This window comes from Xenopus laevis, chromosome 9_10L (genome assembly GCF_017654675.1).
Source record: "Xenopus laevis strain J_2021 chromosome 9_10L, Xenopus_laevis_v10.1, whole genome shotgun sequence".
In the NCBI taxonomy this organism is placed as follows: Eukaryota; Metazoa; Chordata; class Amphibia; order Anura; family Pipidae; genus Xenopus; species Xenopus laevis.
The window spans coordinates 8,520,792-8,537,988 of NC_054387.1; the positions used below are offsets into that span (position 1 = coordinate 8,520,792).

The 17,197-nt window shown below is 39.5% G+C and overlaps 1 protein-coding gene across 2 annotated transcripts in view; it reads right to left on the reverse strand.

Moving 5' to 3' along the window:
• Positions 1 to 17,197, reverse strand: part of cse1l.L (CSE1 chromosome segregation 1-like L homeolog) — a 38,729-nt gene that overhangs the window by 2,372 nt on the left and 19,160 nt on the right. For both annotated transcript variants that reach the window (NM_001092566.1, XM_018234370.2), the window contains 17 exon segments: positions 1 to 135; positions 1,752 to 1,898; positions 2,749 to 2,830; positions 3,637 to 3,722; positions 5,491 to 5,588; positions 5,684 to 5,892; positions 8,229 to 8,379; positions 8,858 to 8,955; positions 9,055 to 9,158; positions 10,357 to 10,493; positions 11,051 to 11,112; positions 12,185 to 12,269; positions 14,308 to 14,510; positions 15,156 to 15,221; positions 15,347 to 15,476; positions 15,565 to 15,732; positions 17,103 to 17,195. The exon segment at positions 1 to 135 is cut by the window's left edge and continues 97 nt beyond it. In NM_001092566.1, the coding sequence (NP_001086035.1) occupies positions 1 to 135; positions 1,752 to 1,898; positions 2,749 to 2,830; positions 3,637 to 3,722; positions 5,491 to 5,588; positions 5,684 to 5,892; positions 8,229 to 8,379; positions 8,858 to 8,955; positions 9,055 to 9,158; positions 10,357 to 10,493; positions 11,051 to 11,112; positions 12,185 to 12,269; positions 14,308 to 14,510; positions 15,156 to 15,221; positions 15,347 to 15,476; positions 15,565 to 15,732; positions 17,103 to 17,195 (2,054 nt within the window).

The window sequence follows — 17,197 nt, forward strand, 5'->3', positions numbered from 1 at the left end:
CCAGCAAATGCCAATTGAGAGAAGGCCGCCTGGTAGCCCGGAGTATCTTCAATATCAATGAAATGTTCATCGTCTGGGATGGTGTCGTCTTCAGGAAGCTCAAACAAGCCAATGAGAGCCTGGAGCAATGGAGTCCTGTCGGGTTGAGAATTCATTCCATTAAATAGGATCTTCCTGAGAATCTCCTTCATATATTCTTAATAACAGAACTATATTTTGTGTGAAACAGAAATTCAAAAACCTAAAGCTTTTAAGGAGTTGAGATAACTTTTAGTATGATGTAGAGAATGATATTCTATTCTAAACAAATTGTAATTCATTTTCATTTTTTTAGGTTTTTGCGTTTAGCTTCTTATTCGGCAGCTCTCCAGTTTGCAGCAATCTTGTTGCTGGGGTCCTAATTCCCCTAGCAACCATGCATTGATTTGAATAAGGGACTGGAATCTGAATAGGAGAGGTCTGAATAGAAAGACGAGTAATAAAAAGTAGCAATAACAATACATTTGTAGCCTTACAGAGCATTTGTTTTTAGATGGGGTCCCATTTGCAAGCTGGAAATATCAAGAAGGTGGCAAATTTTAAAAAAAATAATGTAAGAAATAATGAAGACCAATTGAAAAGTTGCTTAGAATGGGCCATTCTATAACTTACTAAAAAAGTGAACTTAAAACGTGAACCGATCTGTATTAATAATGGTCACACAGATATTCAGAGGCACAGCAACTACTAGTAAAAGCTTTGTCTTACTGGCAAATCAATTAAATATTTATACCCAACACAGTACTATTAGGAGTTACCAGACTGGATATAAATCACCTGGACATACAATGGGAATAAATGCATTGAAATAAAACGTGATGACTCTCTGGAGCCGCTGGCATTCGGTAAGCGAAAATAAAACCTTTACTATGAGATAGTATGCAAGGAGCTCAGTTTGAGATAAGTACCTGGGAACATCTGTCTGTCTGTCTATCTGTCTGTCTGTCTGTCTATCAACTATATCTATCAATCTCTCCATCATCCGGCACTCTCTCCATCATCCGGCACTCTCTCCATCATCCGGCACTCTCTCCATGGCAAGCACTCTCTCCATGGCAAGCACTCTCTCCATGGCAAGCACTCTCTCCATGGCAAGCAATCTCTATCTCTCCATGTCAAGCACTCTCATCGGCAAGCACTCTCTCCGTCAAGCAATCTCTATCTCTCCATGTCAAGCACTCTCTCCGGCAAGCACTCTCTCCATCTTTATCTCCGTCTCGCTCTCTCTCCCCGTCTCTCTCGCTCCCCTTCTCTCTCTCTCCATCTATCTACCTTTCTCCCTCCATCTCTCGCTCTATAAGAGCAAAGTAAAGAAAGAGTAAATAGATATTATGGATCTCAGTTCCTGCTCTCACTTCCATTCGTTGGAATGAATATCAGTGCCAGACCATAGTACATAAAGGACTAAAGAACTATGATGTGCCTTGTGTACCGGCCAGTCTTTGTGATCCATCTTTATACAAATGGCAACGATTTGCACAGTAACCCACGGCAACCATTCAGGAGTTAGGTTTTTTACTGCCCCATGCAGCTTGTATATAACCCACACATTTCAATACATTTAAAACCAAACTCAAACCATACAAAGTACTGATTTTGCAGCACGTCGGGGGTCACTTCATAAACATCTTCAGGCTTCTGTACTTGTGTCATGGCTCAGAGAATAGATGCTCCACCTCAATGCAAGTTACAGGTATGGCTGCTCCGCTTACCAAAGCTTTGTATACTCTGTGTCCATCATCACTGGGCATTCTGTGAGAACCTTCGTCAGTCCAACGGCGCAGATTTTCTTTTCGATAGGTCCAGAAACTTTCTGTATCTCAGGGATAATGATCTTCTCCACGACCATTCCGAACATTCTGCGGCAAGAAAAACCATCATGAACCATCATTTATTACTGTATACAATGCTGCAGATTAGGCTTTTAGAATTACTTGGTAGTAGTAATAATAATAATAAACCATGCACATCACGTTACTACTTAAAGGGATAGTCATGGGAAAACCTTTTTTTTTTTTTTTTTTTTGCAAAATAAAACAGTTAACGCTGCTCCAGCAGAATTCTGCACCGAAATTGTTTTCTCAAAAGAGCAAATAGATATTTAAGTTTGAAATCTGACATTTCCCAGCTGCCCCCAGTCATGTGACTTGTGCTCTGATAAACTTCTTTACTGCTGTACTGCAAGTTGGAGTGATATTACCCCCCTCCCTTTCCCCCCCAGCAGCCTAACAACAGAACAATGGGAAGGTAACCAGATAGCAGCTCCCTAACACAAGATAACAGCTGCCTGGTAGATCTAAGAACAGCACTCAATAGTAAAATCCAGGTCCCGCTGAGACAAATTCAATTACATTGAGTAGGAGAAACAACAGTCTGCCAGAAAGCAGTTCCATCCTAAAGTGCTGGCTCTTTCTGAAAGCACATGACCAGGCAAAATGACCTGAGATGCACCTACACACCAATATTACAACTAAATACACTTGCTGGTTCAGGAATTAAATTTTATATTGTTGAGTGAATTATTTGCAGTGTAAACAGTGTCATTTAGAAATAAAAACGAAACCATAAAAATTAAAATCTCTTTAATAAGGAAAGGCATGGTGAGAACTTGGCTAAAGAGTAGTGACTAATTTCCCTACATTTACGGTTGTTGGTTTCCCTTTAATCAGAAGTAGAAAATCAGTTGAATTCCGGTCGAATTTTACTTACTTTGGTTGGATACTGTCAAACATTTCCTGCAGCGCAATGGCTCCAAATTTGATGCAAAACAAATTTAGAAAGACTAGGAAACCTAATATAGGGAGAGAGGAGACATGTGACACAAGAGAAGTGCTCAATATTATACTGCAGAGTAACAACATTCACTGATGGGAATAGCAAGAACACACTTATTGGATGGGCACAAAAGTATTTCTAAACTTTGCTGTCAGGGCATAAATGTTTATTCGCTTGCAAATGACTTCAGGAAATTACACAGAGCAGGAAATACGTTACTTAAGGGCAACCGTTTTACGGTTTTATAGTCAATGACTCGACAATAACCAACTTCCTTGGAGGACTTTGTTGCACAGATACAGAATTTGGTGTCTGCATTCAATTATTTCATAATAATTTAACTTGAAGGACATTATTACGACACACTATAATCTGATGTATAGATAATGTAACCCCTACACAGTTATACAGGGAACTCTGAGTATCACTCATGTATTATAAGGGATAATGTACCCCCTACTGTAAATGATAAGGATATTAGAAGTCACTGAGGGGTTGTTCTGTGACCATATAAAGGCACAAGGCTGCAGGCTGAGTTATACAGGGAACTCTGAGTATCACTCATGTATTATAAGGGATAATGAACCCCCTACTGTAAATGATAAGGATATTAGAAGTCACTGAGGGGTTGTTCTGTGACCATATAAAGGCACAAGGCTGCAGGCTGAGTTATACAGGGAACTCTGAGTATCACTCATGTATTATAAGGGATAATGTCCCCCCTACTGTAAATGATAAGGATATTAGAAGTCACTGAGGGGTTGTTCTGTGACCATATAAAGGCACAAGGCTGCAGGCTGAGTTATACAGGAATGAACTTACTTTTAACAAACTTTGTTGTTTTGGAACTTTGAAGCCTTTGGAAAAGAACGATGAAGATTTGCCTCTTGTACTGCTCAATACATTCTCTGCAGGAAAACAAACACAATTAGGACATACTTTACAAATGATATGACCCCGACCAGCGAGTTAAGCAAAAATCCAAAAAAAATGTCAGGACTATTTGGCAAATAAGCACTTCCGGATCATCAAACAGCTTTTTCTTAGCTATCTATGAGAATTTAAGCTAGAAATAGTTGCGCATTACAAGATTTTCTGTTTACCCTGCAAATTCATTGTCTGCTGGATAGAAAAGGGAAATGTGCATGCCAATAAGCACTTAGTGACTCCATCTATAAACATTAGCTGGCCTTAAAGGGATACTGTCACAGGAAATACATTTTTATTTTCAAAAGGCATCAGTTAATAGTGCTGCTCCAGCTGAATTCTGCACTGAAATCCATTTCTCAAAAGAGCAAACTGATTTTTTTATATACAACTTTGAAATCTGTCATGGGGCTAGACATTTTGTCAGTTTCCCAGCTGCCCCCAGTCATGTGACTTGTGCTCTGATAAACTTCAGTCACTCTTTACTGCAAGTTGGAGTGATATCACCCCCTCCCTTTCCCCCCAGCAGCCTAGAAACAGAAGGTAACCAGATAGCAGCTCCCTAACACAAGATAACAGCTGCCTGGTAGATCTAAGAACAACACTCAATAGTAAAATCCAGGTCCCACTGAGACACATTCAGTTACATTGAGTAGGAGAAACAACAGCCTGCCAGAAAGCAGTTCCATCCTAAAGTTCAGGCTCTTTCTGAAATCACATGACCAGGCAAAATGACCTGAGATGCACCTACACACCAATATTACAACTAAATACACTTGCTGTAAAAACTACATCATAGATATCATGACAATCACTTTAAAGGGGTGGTTCACCTTTAAGGTAACTTTAACTATGTTATAGAACGGCCAGTTCTAAGCAACTTTTCAATTGGTTTTCATTTTTTTTATTATTGTTTTATAATTATTTGACTTTTTCTTCCGATTCTTTGCAGCTTTCAAATGGGCGTCGCAGACTCCCATCTAAAAGCAAATACTCTGTAAGGCTACAAAATGTATTGTTACTTTTTATTACTGATTTTTTTATTCAGGCATCTCCGCTTATTCAAATGAATGCGTGATTGCTAGGGTAATTTGGACCCTAGTTACCAGATTGCTTAAAGGAGAAGGAGAGGTAAAATCTAAGTAAGCCTTATCAGAAAGGTCCATTTAAATATACCAGAAAACTCTCAAAGTAATGCTGCTCTGAGTCCTCTGTCAAAAGAAACAGCACATTTCTTTCCTTCTATTGTGTACTCATGGGCTTCTGTATCAGACTTCCTGTTTTCAGCTTAAACCTCCAGGGCTAGGGCTTGAGCATGCTCAGTTTGTTCCTCTTCCCCCCCCCTCCCTTCTCTACTGTAATCTGAGCCCAGAGCAGGGAGAGACTCAGGCAGGAAGTGATGTCACACCCAGCTAATATGGCAGCTCCTATCCTAAACAAACAGAACTTTTAGAGCTTTTTACTCAGGTATAGTAAAACATTCTACAGAATAAATATAGGATTCTTCTAGCTTGCACTATTGAGCTAATCTATTGGCAATAAAATGCCTCCGTAGCTTTCCTTCTCCTTTAAGAGCTGCTGAGTAAAAAGCTAAATAACTCAAAAGGCTTCAATAATAAAAATTGAAAACTAAAAGTTATCGCAAAGGTGAACAACCCCTTTAATGAGATCCTGAGATTGCTTCCCAACTCCTTCCAGGGCCCTGGACTAGACATAAAGGGTTAAACCAATCATTGCAGGTTTACTTACGCGGGCAAATGCTCAATAATACTGTTAAGCAGATAAAAGCCTTGATGATCGTTGGCCTTAGAGGCAATCAGTTTTTGGAAGACACCAAGCAGACCAGGCTAAAAACAATCCAAAACGAGAAACAATCATTAGAATGCAAATTATTTGGGCATGACCATATACTGTAGCTTATCGGAGAATGAGGCAAACGTACGATTTTATCAGAGGCACTTGCAGCAATGGTCGTGGCTCCTCTCTCGAGATAAGCCTGCAGAAGTCTGACAAGAGGAGGGATGTTACCCGTTCTCTCCCACAGAACTGGCTGAAGAAGGTGCGGAAACAGGGCCATGTAGGATGGTGGGATATCAGTTGTGTGAATTTCCAGGAGCAAGGACATGACTTGAAAGACATAGGGGATAAATTCTGAAATGAAAAGAGAAAGAATGACTATTTACAAACCCTAGGATCAATCGTTGCACAAACATCTAATCAGGACCCGTAGCATAGCGATCATATTACAGGGGATGTTCACCGTCAAACACTTTTTCCAGTTCAGTTGTTAATAAAAACTTTTTTCAAATGACTTTCTATTTGTGACCCTTTTTCTAATTTTGAAGTGTTAAAGTTAAATTGTTCACCTTCTAAAGCAGGAGAGCCCATACTTTACTAATGCGAGGTCTACTTTTAGTGATGTTGTCCCATTATGATCTACATCCATAAAAGCATTGTAAGCATTCTGTTCCACGGGAAATATTACTTAAATATTATTTCGATGTATGAGAGAATTTATATTGCTATAATACACAGAAGCCATGAATATCTTGTAAATTATATCATTATAAACGGTGAGTTCTGATGTCATCAGTTATAAACGTTGAGTTCTGATGTCATTTCTGTCACATGACTCACTGAAACTTGTGTATTATAATAAATTCGGCCTTGTGTTTTTATATTGTCATGAAACTCCTCGGTAACTTATAATATCCTTATATTTTACAAGAGGGGGTACTTTATTCACTATATATTTAACAACTATTTTTTATGTAACCTTAATATAATAAATATCTGAATGAAAAGGATGAAATAGGAGGGTGATTGAGACAAGCTGTTGACAGTGTCTTGAGATCTACTGATCACCAACTAATGGTCTACTGGTAGATCCTGATCTTCCTTTTGGGCACCCCTGTTCTAAAGCATCTCCGAGAGGTGGGGTCGCCGACTCTAACTGTTCTAAATGAATACATTTAGTAGATACATTTGTCCCTGCTGAGCAGAATCGCTGATTTCATCAAAAGCTGTTAGAATTGATACAATAGTTGCACTTATTTTCCACAGATACTGCTGATTGTATCAACTACATGTAGCAAATTGTAACAGTTCAGATGCTCCTGCATCACAGCGACTAGACTGAAACACTAGAGACAGGAACATTCATTTTTAACTTAAATTTGGGGAATAAGGTAATAAGGTGATCCCACACCTGTACAAGCAACAGGGGCAGGGCCGGGCCGGGCCAAGGTATTTTGGCACACTAGGCAAGGTCTTCAATCAATGCCCCCCCCCAACCAGTCCTGCATTACCATTTCCCACCCTACCATTCATATTGCCCCCTGTACCTGTGCCAGCAGTCATCATGTTGCCCCCATTTGTACCTATGCCAACTGCAGTCAATCCCTCTGATTGCCCCCAATCTGTACCTGTGCCAGCATAAGCCAAAACATCCATCATATTGTTACCCCCAACCTGTAACTATGCCAGCGGCAGTCAAATAAAATCTATCATATTGTCCCTAATTTGTACCTGTGCCAGCAGGAGCCAAAATCCATCATATTGCCCCAAACATCTGTGTACCTGTGCCAGCAGCCACCATATTGCCTCATATATCTGAGCCAGCAGCAGCCAATCACTCATATTGCCCCCTATCAGTAGCTAAGCCAGCAGCAGCCAAAAATCCATCATATTGCCCTCAAATACAGGGGCGTAACTACCGGGGGAGCAGGGGGTGCCAATGGGCCAGGGCCCACACCCCCGCAAGGCCCCCCCAGAAGATCGTGCGCGGCTGGAGTCGGCTGCAGGCGCAGAGAAAAATCGCACAGACAAGGGTGGGGGCGGGCCCGAACCAGGGCCCGCCCCCACCAAGTTACGTTACTGCTCAAATATGTACCTGTGGCAGCAGCAGCCAAAAATCCATCATATTGCCCCAATCATCTGTTTACCTGTGCAAGCAGCAAGCAAGATATTGCCCACAAATATGTACCTGTACCAGCAGCTGCCAAGAGGGAGTGCTTCTGCCCGCAGTATGAATCACAAGCAAGAGGGGGTTAGAACAGGCGGTTTATAAAATTTAAAAACTACTAAAGGCAAAAAAGTGCCCCATGATTGCGGGTACCTACTCTGCTACCTCTAGTTCCGGCCCGGAGTACCCTGGGGTATTCTGGGAGTTGCAATTAATCAAGAACTTAAGGGCCAACATTTGTTTCAAGATGTAAGACGTTCAGCATCCACAAACTCGTCAGCCTCTAATCATACGTTTAGTGAGACACAGACAGAAGGATTTCATACACACTTTAAAAGGAAGAGACTGTTTGTAGTGATGGAGTCACCATTGACTTGAGGCACAATTTCCATCTAGTTCTTGTTGTACTTCAGAACTAGAGCTATTATATCCAACCAATTGTACTGGCCCAAACTAGAAAGGCCCATGCCTCCATGTTATACTGCTGGCACACTTATTTTGGTATGGGCTAGAACCGCTGTACCTTGAACATCGCTCTGCAGGATCTCGGTGAAGACCAGGAAGAGGGCATCCTCGAAGCTCGCAACAGCAGCAGGGTTTGCTCTGCAGGTGATTCGTATGGATAAACAGATGGCCTCAAACATGTAGTGATTGAAATGAGGTTTGCTTGGATTCTAAAAGAGTGAAGAATACAACCTCAAATTTATTTGCAGGTCAGTTTTCTATATAGATATAGAGAAATAGATATATAAATGATATATTGATATACTGTAGATATATAGATATATATAGATATATAGATATATATAGAGAGATATATAGATATATAGATAGATGATATATAGAGATATATATATATATATATATATATAGATATAGATATATATATAGATATATATATATATAGATAGATATATATAGAGATATAGATAGATAGATAGATAGATATAGAGATATATATAGAGATATATATAGATAGATAGATAGATAGATAGATAGATATAGATATAGATATATATATAGATAGATATAGATAGATATATATATCCCAACAAAACATGACATTTCAACAGCACAAATATTGCAGACAGAAGAAAATCATATCAGAATCCCCTTTACTTGGACAGAGACAGAAAAGTATTAAGACACTACCTTGCTCACTGCAAGCAGCTTCTGTGTTAGTTGGCTGATTACAGACGGTATATATGGGATGATGGCTTCCTGGAGCAATGAAAAGCTTCTCATGATTGCTATAAAAAAAAGAAGGATTTTTTCATACATTTATAATATTAAAACATAGAATGCATTGAGCACCCAAATTATCCAGAGAATATTGGCTATGGAAATACCTTTCATTATGTATTCATTCTCAGTTGAGCCAGGTAAGGAAAGTGCTTTAAACAGGTTAGCTAAAAGGAGCTCCACGTATGGCATCATATCAGCTGCTACAATGCTGAGGGTGGAAAAAAATAAAAAAATAAAAGTTATGCACACCATAGAGTTCCAGTAACATTTTCTCTTTGCAGAGAGTTAAAAGATATTAAAGCAATTCCTAGAGGGGGTTTGATAATACTGCAGCACAATCAGCCTGTACTCTTGCTGAAGGACAAATGCCCAATGGCTGGGTGTGTTTATAATAAATGCATATTTCTTGAATATCCCAAAAGAATGAGCTCAAGTCAAAACAGGGACATGTTCCTTTAAAGGGCAAGTAAAGGCAAAAAAAAAAAATCAATTTTTACTTTCTTTAATGAAAAAGAAACCTTTCTCCAATATACATTAATTAAAAAAATGTGTACCGTTTTTATAAGAAACCTGACTGTATGCAGTGAAATTCTCCCTTCATTTACTTATGCAGTGAAATTCTCCCTTCATTTACTTATGCAGTGAAATTCTCCCTTCATTTACTGCTGTGGATAGGAATTGTCAGACGGTCCCTAACTGCTCTGCAGGGAAACAATCATACTTATGAACAGCAGGGGGAGCCCCCGCCTTACTTCCCAGCCATGCAGAACTCAAGCAGCTTTGTTTGTTTCTCTGTAGAGCAGTTGGCGTATGTGTAGAGGTTTGTATTGGATTTTATTTTTGCCTTTACATCCCCTTTACTGTTCCAACTCCAGCTGCAGGGACAAAGATCATGGAGCCAGATTTAAACAGATAAACTGGGATTCTATTTGGGGGATTATTTTGCTGCAGCCACTGGTTCTGCAGAGTTGGAGAAAGTTTGTATTAAACAATACAAAAACTATAAAATCCACATTAGATTACATGACAACACAGGACCCAGTGCAGTCTGTATATTCTGATTATTAATTAGTCTTGTTGTATCTGCTTCTGGCAGATATTATTTGACTTGCGCTGTTTTGATAATTTAGGATGACCCCTAAACTGCCCAGATTACACTGAGCATGTGCACAGTCTTGGTCTTGCAAAGATGTTTAACAAAGTTACAAGATGGTGACCCCCTGTGACCAAATTTGAAATAACAAATCATTAGTTTGAATAGGCTTGTGGTGCAGTAAGTTTATGATTATATTTAGCATACAAAATACAGCATTTCTAGCCTTATTCTATTTTAGACTTTACTTCCCCTTTAAACCCCAGAAAACAAAAAAATAAACGACAGGAAATCCACAGAAGTTTATACTTACAGGGTGGTGGTAGCGGCTCCTTTCATGGTGAAGAACCTCTCCAGGGCATGGGCTGCATAAGTATGTACTACTATGCTTTCTGCCTGCAGATAGGCTATTAGGAGAGGAATGGTCACCAGAAGCTGTTCTCTGGGAATCTGCAAACAGAAAATGAAAGAAACTGGTCTAAAAATAAAAAAAAAACCATAGGCCTTATAAAGGGAAATACTGCCATTTTTGTGAATGCATAATGTTGTAGGACTCTTCCAGATGATTAGAAAGACGGCATGTTTCCTTAAGTAACCAACAATCTTATGTGCTGGTTATTATCGGTGCAGTTCTGCTGCTGTCTGGTAATGAATTTACTGTTGGCAACAGATTAAAGGGGTAATACACGTCATAGAAATTCTACCCAATATTTATGCCTCTTTCTAACTTCCAAATAGGAGCTACAGATCCGCACAGCCAAAAAGACTATTGCTCTGTAAGGCTATAAATTGTTATTTTATTCCATATCTTTCTATATATGCCCTCTGCTATTCATATTCCTGCTACTGCCTGGTTGCTAGGGTAAACTGGATCCTATAAACCAGAGTTCTTCATAACAAATGAAAAATGAAGCAAAAAAACACATGCCAATGCCTATACACACAGACTTTATCTCAGCTTGAACGAAGGAGGTGGGAAACTACAAACTTGAGCAAAGACAACTTACTTGGCTTCTGAAAAACATAATATATTTAATGCCATCTGCTTTAAGAACTGGATATTCATTGACTGGAAGGAAGAGGAAAAAAAAATACAGAATCACGAAACAGCAATAAAGAGACTGGCGTCGCAATGCAGATGACGAGCTCTAATGGGAACAACACATAAAAACATGACTGGCACAAGCACATAAGAAATGTTCCTCTGTGAAAGGAACAGACACTGATATTTTAAGCGCAGCTTCTAGAGGTAACTTAAAGGGATCCTGTCATCGGAAAACATGTTTTTTTCAAAACGCATCAGTTAATAGTGCTACTCCAGCAGAATTCTGGCAGTCAATTTCCCAGCTGCCCCATGTCATGTGACTTGTGCCTGCACTTTAGGAGAGAAATGCTTTCTGGCAGGCTGCTGTTTTTCCTTCTTAAAGGGATGCTGTCATGGGAAAAAACATTTTTTTTCAAAATGAATCAGTTAATAGCGCTGCTCCAGCAGAATTCTGCACTGAAATGGATTTAAAGTATCCCTTTAATAAAACAGGCTTATTGCAAATTGATAAGCACTAATGGAAAGAGCAGAATTATCTGTATTATCTTGGAGGGGGTTAACACTACTATCAATAATTCTCACCCTGAGTCCCAGTCACTAATAAAGCAACTTATAATGGCCTGCTACAGGTTAAACCATGTACTTGGCAATACGTCTGCTGACCATTATACCAATTTTGTAAATATATATATACTTGTATGGATTTCCTCTACTACCTTCCACCTTCATTTCAGTTAAACAAGATTTTTTTTGTTGTTTTTTGAAGCTTCTTGGAGATACATTTGCTTTCTGTCAAAAGTCTCAAAAGAGCATAGAAACAAAATACAGACTTGCTGTATCGGCTTCTGGCAGATATTATTTGACTTCTGCTAATGTATGACGATCCCTAAGCACCAGCCAAGACCACACTGAGCATGTGCACAGTCTTGGTCTTGCAAAGATGTTTAACAAATTTACAAGATGGTGACCCCCTATCTTGACACCCTAACTTTGAAAGCATAAATCATTTGTTTGATTAGGCTTGTGGTGCAGTAAGTTCATGTTTATGGTTAGTATACAAAATAATTTAGACTGTACTTCCCCTTTAAACACTTACTGTTTGCAGACTTTAAATCTGGAAGAATGTGATTGACGAAGAATTCTGTTAGGTTAACCAGTTCGTTGGCTTGAGTAATTCCATGCTGAAAGAAAGTGATCAGTATTACAATTTTGCTCCTCTAAGCTCATACCACCCAACATGAGTTAAAAAAAAAAAAAACAGACATTTGATTTTCAGCCAAGCCTTACATTTGCTTAAAGGAGAACTAAAAAGTTTAACTAAAGAAGCTAGAAATGTTGTACATTTTGTTTTGGGCTTCTGTACAAGCCCAAGGCAACCACAGCCCTTTAGCAGTAAAGATCTGTGTCTCCAAAGATGCCCCAGTAGCTCCCCATCTTCTTTTCTGCTGATTCACTGCACATGCTCTGTGCTGCTGTCACTTACTGAGCTTAGGGACCCACTCACAATATACAGTACACATAGAATAGAAATGTCACAATATAAGGCTGATTAGTAATTAATACACATAATTACTACATGGCAGCACAGAAACCAGTGCAATTAGCATCAGAATTTAATAATCAGCAAACCTGTAGCATCAGCTTATATTACAGCCAGGGAAGCTCATTTTCTGCTGGATAATTAGTGACGAGCCCTAAGCTTAGCTTCTCAACAGCCAATCAGAGCCCACTGAGCATGTGAGTGTCACAGACACTTTCCAAGATGGTGACCCCCTGTGACAAGTTTGAAGTCCTGGATCATTGCTGCTATTGACAAGCTGAAACTTTAGCCTTGTGCAATAAGTTCACTATATAAAACATGGCATTTTTAGCCATATTCATTTTTAGGGTTTAGTTCTCCTTTATGCCATATGGAAATAATTTCCCAACATCAGGTCAATCCAGAACAAGCTAATAGGGACGGTGCAGCATCAATAGAAATAGGGCTACATGAATATCATTCCACAATGTCTGCACCTTTAATAATCCCATGGTCAGCTCTAAGCTACATAAAACCTCCACCTGCATGAGTGAGCCACAAAATGATTGATCAAAAATGCTGTATGTTACTGGAAAGTTATAAATTTGTGCATATTGCTTTAAAGGTGGATGATCTTGCAAGTGGGTTCGGCCAATATAAGTAGGTATGGCTTAAAAATTGGGGTCACAGAAAGAAATCGTCAGCGCTCGGTCTAACTCACGCTGTGGCGTTGACCAGCTGCCGTAGACAACATTGTCCCAGCGCTCGGACTAACCCACATTCTGGAGTTGACCAGCTGCCGAAAACGATAAAAAGCCAATATTTGTACAAAAAGAGAAAATTTGCCAGCGCTCGATTTGCCTTTAAAAAATATTTTCAAAAAATGAGGTGTTAGTACCACACTTTCGCCAAAATATGTAAGCTCACGTGCCACGTCAAGGCCCCTCATTGTACGTGAGTCCTGCACTATTTGTGAGCATTATAAGTTTGTAGTGCATTTAAAATCAAGTCCCCCAGTAAGACCATTGTGCACTTACCCTTAGCTCTGGAGCTCTAGTGAGAAAGCTTGGAGCTTTTAAGCCCCAGCCGGCAAACTTACACCTGTGAATGATTTCCTTCCTCCACTATAAGCATTTTAGCTTTGTAGTGCATTTAAAAACCAGTCCCCCAGTAAACATGTGACTGGGACCTGGTAATAAGAACATGGTGCACCTCCCCTTAACTAAGGGGCTATAGTGAAATAGCAAAGAGCTTTTTAGCCCCAAGCCAATTAACATACATCTATATGTGATTCCCTGTTTTTAAAGGCTAAATGGCAGCCAGGCAATATTTGGCTACAATTTGTAAACAGAACACAGAAAGAAATCGTCAGCTCCAGAGCTAAGGGTAAGTGCACATTGGTCTTACTGGGGGACTTGATTTTAAATGCACTACAAACTTATAATGCTCACAAATAGTGTAGGACTCACGTACAATGAGGGGCCTTGACGTGGCACGTGAGCTTACATATTTTGGCCAAAGTGTGGTACTAACACCTCATTTTTTGAAAATATTTTTTAAAGGCAAATCGAGCGCTGGCAAATCTCTCTCTCTTTGTGTTAAAAATTGGGGTGCCACAACCCTCATGACACCTTTTTGAGCCGCAGTGTGTGGTCTTCCTAAATCTCAAGCTTCAGGAACAGAAGAGTTTGAAAGCCTACCTTTTGTGTTTGTGCTTTAGATGCCAAAGACGTAACAAGGTATATGGCAGCATCTTTGTGCTTCCAGTTCACAGACGGGTTCTTTGCGTATTCCTGGAGCATTGAGTTCACGTAACCCGAGAAGATGTTGGTCACTGGGCCTTCGAAAAACTTGCACAAACCTCGCACCAGATCACAAGCTGCTCTGCGCTTTGTATCTATATCTGAGATGAATCATTTAAATGAAGTAGTATTAGTAAACTGAGCAATGGGTACGTTCAAATCTGGATGTGTGTGAACGTTGCTTCAAATGAGAGTCACTTATTTGACTATTATTGACTGTTCTTTTCCACTACATTTGGGGGCTGATTCACTAAATTCGAGTGAAGGATTCGAAGTAAAAAAACTTCGAATTTCGAAGGTTTTTTTGGGCTACTTTGACCAGACTACGACTTCAAATCGAAGGATTCGTAGTTAAAATCGCTCGACTATTTGATAGTCGAAGTACTGTCTCTTTAAAAAAAACTTCGACCCCCTAGTTCGGCAGATAAAAGCTACCGAAGTCAATGTTAGCCTATGGGGAAGGTCCCCATAGGCTTGCCTAACTTTTTTTTGATCGAAGGATATTCCTTCGATCGTAGGATTAAAATCCTTCGAATCTTTTGATTTGAAGGATTTAATCGTTCGATCGAAGGAATAATCCGAAGTCGAAGGATTTCAATTCTTAGTCGAATATCGAGGGTTAATTAACCCTCGATATTCGACCCATAGTGAATCAGCCCCTAATCTAACGCAAAACAATGTATTGTCATCCACTGGAGAAAAGAAAAAAAAAACAACGGTCAAGAAAATGATGGATAAAATATTACCTGATCCCTCCAAGTCTCTTCTTATGTATTCTTCAGAATTGTCCTCAAAAGCTTCTTCGTCGGCAGCTACAAAAGCACAATTTCAAAACACGGTTAACCGTTTTTTCTGCCTGAAATATTCTATCAATGATTCCGTGATGAAATACTATTTGTATTAAGTTTTATTATTTATTCAAGACATTATTACTCACCTCTGAATTCCATATTGGGAACAATGACCTTTTCGCAGATACTCGTTAAAGTGCTGGGGTCCTCAAAGAGGTTTTTATAGTGAGGCCTCTCGCATACAGATGCCAGGAACTGGATGGCATTGCTTACTAACTGCACCCAGAGCAAAACATACAGAAACGTGATCAGACTTGAATTCATATGAAAACAAATGAAAAAAAAAAAAACCAGCTAATCGTACCAAATCATATTTAACTTCTTGCCCTGTGGTCACCAGCAGGTTCCAGATGGCTGTGACAAAGCGCGGCAAGTAGGGCTGGAATTCTTCATCGTATTTCTGAGCGTACAAAGCCGCGTTGTCGCAGATTTGGGACTTTAACAGTTCCAGCAAGCCTGCTTCCTCTTCATCCTTTTGTGGGGAAATTGATTTAAAAGCCGTGTTAAAAGTTATGCAAAGTCAAAAAGAAGAGCCTATGAACCTGATGAAATTAAATCTATAGGAGCTGGATCACAATAAAAGTGGTCCAATTCAGACAATTGTACTTTTACCCTATTTCCAACTGCGCTGGCTTTGCTTTTCCATACTAAGGGGCCGATTCACTAAATTCGAGTGAAGGATTCGAAGTAAAAAAAACTTTGAATTTCGAAGTATTTTTTGGGCTACTTCGACCACGACTCCGAATCGAAGGATTCGAAGTAAAAATCGTTCGACTATTCGATAGTCAAAGTACTGTCTCTTTAAAAAAACTTCGACCCCCTAGTTCGGCAGCTAAAAGCTACCGAAGTCAATGTTAGCCTATGGGGAAGGTCCCCATAGGCTTTCCTAAGTTTTTTTGATCGAAGGATATTCCTTCGATCGTTGGATTAAAATCCTTCGAATCGTTCGATTCGAAGGTTTTTTACTCGTTCCATCGAAGGAATAATCCTTTGATCGTACGATCGCAGAATTTGCGCTAAATCCTTCGACTTCGATATTCGAAGTCCAAGGATTTCAATTCCTAGTCGAATATCGAGGATTAATTAACCTTCGATATTCGACCCTTAATGAATCAGCCCCTAATTATTTTGGCTTTCCAGTGAACATATAGAATACAGATGCACTTATTGCAGTTGCCTGACTTAAAGGGATACTGTCATGGGAAAAAAATATTTTTCAAAATGAATCAGTTAATAGTGCTGCTCCAGTAGAATTCTGCACTGCAATCCATTTCTCTAAAGAGCAAATAGATTTATATTCAATTTTGAAATCTGACATGGGGCTAGACGTATTGTCAATATCCCAGCTGCCCCTGGTCATGTGAATTGTGCTCTGATAAACTTCAATCACTCTTTACTGCTGTACTGCAAGTTGGAGTGATATCACCCCCTCCCTTTTACCCCCCAGCAGCCAAACAAAAGAACAATGGGAAGGTAACCAGATAACAGCTCTCTAACACAAGATAACAGCTGCCTGGTAGATCTAAGAACAACACTCAATGGTAAAAACACATGTCCCACTGAAACACATTCATTTACATTGAGAAGGAAAAACAGCAGCCTGCCAGAAAGCATTTCTCTCCTAAAGTGCAGGCACAAGTCACATGACCAGGGGCAGCTGGGAAATTGACAATATGTCTAGCCCCGTGTCAGATTTCAAAATTGAATATAAAAAAATCTGTTTGCTCTTTTGAGAAATGGATTTCAGTGCAGAATTCTGCTGGAGTAGCACTATTAACTGATGTGTTTTGAAAAAAAACATGTTTTCCGATGACAGGATCCCTTTAATCATTTAACACTTACATCAGTTTGCAATAGTTTGTTATCCAAAGTTAACAGGTTGTGAAAATTGGTCATCCACGTCTCCATGTTATCCTCAAAAAATTCTGGAAGGTCCT